This window comes from Momordica charantia (genome assembly GCF_013281855.1).
Source record: "Momordica charantia cultivar OHB3-1 chromosome 4 unlocalized genomic scaffold, Mcharantia_2.0 BLBB01000004.1, whole genome shotgun sequence".
Lineage (NCBI taxonomy): Eukaryota > Viridiplantae > Streptophyta > Magnoliopsida > Cucurbitales > Cucurbitaceae > Momordica > Momordica charantia.
This window is the reverse complement of record NW_028275162.1, coordinates 19958007-19961381: the sequence shown is the minus strand read 5'-3', so window position 1 is coordinate 19961381 and position 3375 is coordinate 19958007. Positions and strand designations below refer to the sequence as shown.

General features: G+C 48.5%; 1 protein-coding gene across 1 annotated transcript; it reads left to right on the top strand.

Moving 5' to 3' along the window:
• On the top strand, positions 1–2620 carry LOC148211993 (uncharacterized). Its single transcript, XM_088122978.1, has 3 exons — positions 1–139; positions 831–1468; positions 2045–2620. The coding sequence occupies exons 1-3, from the start codon at positions 1–3 to the stop codon at positions 2618–2620; spliced, it is 1353 nt and encodes a 450-aa protein (XP_087979104.1).
• The last annotated feature ends 755 nt before the right edge of the window (positions 2621–3375 follow it).

Below are 3375 nucleotides of genomic sequence, written 5' to 3'. Positions count from 1 at the left end.
ATGTGTTACTTCCTTACCGGCCTGGCCGATGAGACCCTCACCGTGAAGCTCGGAGAGGAGGCACCGGAAACCTTCGCCGAAGTCTTACAAAAGGCGAAGAAAGTCATTGATGGCCAGGAGCTCCTCCGAACCAAGACTGGTCTACTTGAGAAGCAGATCAACCAAAAGAAAACAAACCAAGAGAAGAGGAAGGTTGATTCCAAATCAAAGGACAAGGGATCGTCCTCTTCCGGCGGACGAACATTAGTATTGTAGGTCGGAGATCGGCCCTAGGCGAAGTCGACCTTACGAGCGTTATACTCTAACCACCATCCCCATCTCTGAGATACTTACAAACATCGAGGAAAGTGGGATGGAAAAGCTCCTCAAGCAACCTGAGAAGCTCCGAGGAGACCCGGAAAAGTGCAATAAGGATAAATATTGTCGTTGTCATCGCGATCACAGCCATAATACATCAAATTGCTGGGAATTGAAGCGCCAAATTGAAGACCTCATTCAAGATGGTTACTTCAAAAAATTTGTTGGAAAACCAAGGTCCAACTCAGTGGAGAAGAAAAAAGAGAGAATACGTTCAAGGACGCCCCTCGTCGAGATGATTGACCTGCGGTCATCAACACTATTTTCGGGGCCCTAGTGGGGGCCAGTCTGGAAACAAAAGGAAAGAGCTATCTCCCGAGGCCAGGCGCGAGGTATGCATCATCAGGGAGCAGAAACCGACTTGTTCCGTTACCTTCAACGATGTCGATATGGAGGGGGTCCATCTGCCCCATAACGATGCACTTATGATCGCCCCCTTATCAATCATGTCCTGGTTAGAAGAGTATTGGTAGATGGAGGCGCGTCTGTCAACATCTTGTCCCTCCCGACATATTTGGCCTTGAGATGGACCAGGTCTCAGTTGAGGAAGAGTCCAACACCCTTGGTTGGATTCTCTGGAGAATCGGTCTCTCCAGAAGGGTGTGTCGACTTACCGGTTACGATTGGGCAAGACAGTACACAAGTAACTCAAATGGCCGAGTTCGTGGTGATTGACAGCAGATCGGCCTACAATGCCATCTTCGGGAGACCCATCATCCACTCATTCCGGGTTGTTCCCTCAACGCTTCATCAAGTCTTGAAATACTCGACTCCTAATGGAGTGGGCACGGTCCGGGGAGAGCAAAAAACTTCAAGGGAGTGCTATGCCTCCGCGCTAAAAGGGTCATCAGTATGCACCCTGGAAGAACAAGCCAACTGGGACGAGTTGCTGAAGCCCGAGGCCAACCTACTGAAGCCAGGTAAATGGGAATTCGCAGCACCAATAGAGGAACTCGAGCTTGTTCCTTTGCTTAGCCCTGAGAAACGAGTAAGCATAGGAACCAAGCTGGAGGCCACTGCTAGGAAGGAGCTGATCAATTTCCTCAAGTCCAACTCGGACGTCTTTGCGTGGTCTCACGAGGACATGCCCGACATCGACCCAAAGATCATGGTGCATCGCCTCAACATAGACCCATCATTTCGACCTATAAAACAAAAATGAAAACCTGTAAATAAGGAAAGAAGTGACGTAATTGTTGAGAAGGTTAACAAACTATTAAAAGCTGAATATATAAGAGAAATTCTATATCCCGAGTGGCTCTCTAATGTTGTATTAGTTAAAAAATCCAATGGGAAGTGGAGAATGTGTGTAGATTTTACAAACTTAAATAAGGCATGCCCAAAGGACTGCTTCCCCCTGTCGAGGATCGACCAGCTCGTGGATGCAACGGCTGGGCACGAGCTGCTCACCTTCATGGATGCCTACTCCGGATACAACCAAATCAAAATGCATGTGCCAAACCAAGATCATACCGCGTTCATAACAAACCAAGGTCTGTACTGCTACAAGGCAATGCCTTTTGGCCTGAAGAATGCGGGTGCGACCTATCAAAGGATGGTGAACAAAATGTTCGCCAAGCAGATCAGTCGGAATATGGAAGTATATGTGGACGACATGCTTGTCAAGAGTAAGCAGTCAAAGTCGCATCTTTCCGATCTGACCCAAGCTTTTGGAGTGCTGCGAAAGTACCAAATGAAGCTTAATCCGACCAAGTGCGCCTTTGGGGTCTCCTCGGGGAAGTTCCTTGGTTTTATGGTAAACAATCGTTGGATTGAAGCCAACCCAGAGAAGATAAAGGTCGTGCTAGAGATGGAAGCGCCCAAAACCCTGAAACAGCTTCAGTGCCTCAATGGAAGGATTGTAGCTTTGAACAGGTTTGTCTCACGGTCAACAGATAAGTGTCTTCCTTTCTTCAAAGTCTTGAGAAAGAAGGGGTCTTTCGAATCGACGACAGAGTGCGAGCAAGCATTGGAACAATTGAAAAACTATCTCTGCTCGACACCTCTACTTGCCAAGCCATTGCCAGGAGACAAGCTCCACTTGTACCTGGCAGTGTCCGACAGCGTCGTCATCTCGGCCCTAATCAAGCAAGAGGGAGTACGCCAGAGTCCCATTTATTACACGAGCAAAGTCATGACCAAAGCCGAGACCAGATATCCTAAAATGGAGAAACTGGCCTTTGCCCTAATCACCTCGGCCCGAAGACTTAGGTCGTACTTCCAAGCATACACCGTTGTGGTGCTCACCAACTTGCCCCTGTAGAACATCTTCCATAAGCCAGAAACACAGGACGCCTGATGAAGTGGGCAATGAAGTTGAGTGAATACGACATCCAATTCGAACCTCGAACTGCGTTAAAAGGGCAAGCAGTGGCAGACTTCATCGCGGAGCTCACCCACCATCTTAGTCGACCGAGTCTGACCTCCCGTGGACGATCTACGTTGATAGATCTTCCAATAAGAGGGGGTGCGGGGCAGGAATTCTCTTGCTCGCACCAGGAGGTGAGCGATTCGAGTATGCTCTACGGTTCAACTTTCGGACATCAAACAATGAGGCCGAATATGAAGCACTTTTAGCAGCCTTGCGCGTTGCCAAAAGACTGGGGGCCGTCCACATCAAGTTCTTTAGTACTCCCAGCCCAGTTGGTTGTAAACCAGATTAGGGAGGAGTATCAAACAAAAGACTCCCGAATGGAAAAATATCTAAGCAAAGTCAGATCGCACCTCGCCCAGTTCGAGACTTACGAGGTGAATCAAGTTCCAAGATCAGAAAATTCCAATGCAGATGCTTTAGCTAAGTTGGCATCAGCATATGAGACCGACCTGGCCAGATCAGTCCCGATCGAGATTTTGGACAATCCCTCAATCTTGGAGCCAGATGTGATGGAGGTTGACACTCCAACACCCTCATGGATGGACCCAATCGTGGAGTTCATCAAAGGAATTCTGCCGCAAGACTCGAATGAGCAAAAGAAGATGGCGCGAAAAGCAGCTCGGTTCATACTTCGGGATGGAGCA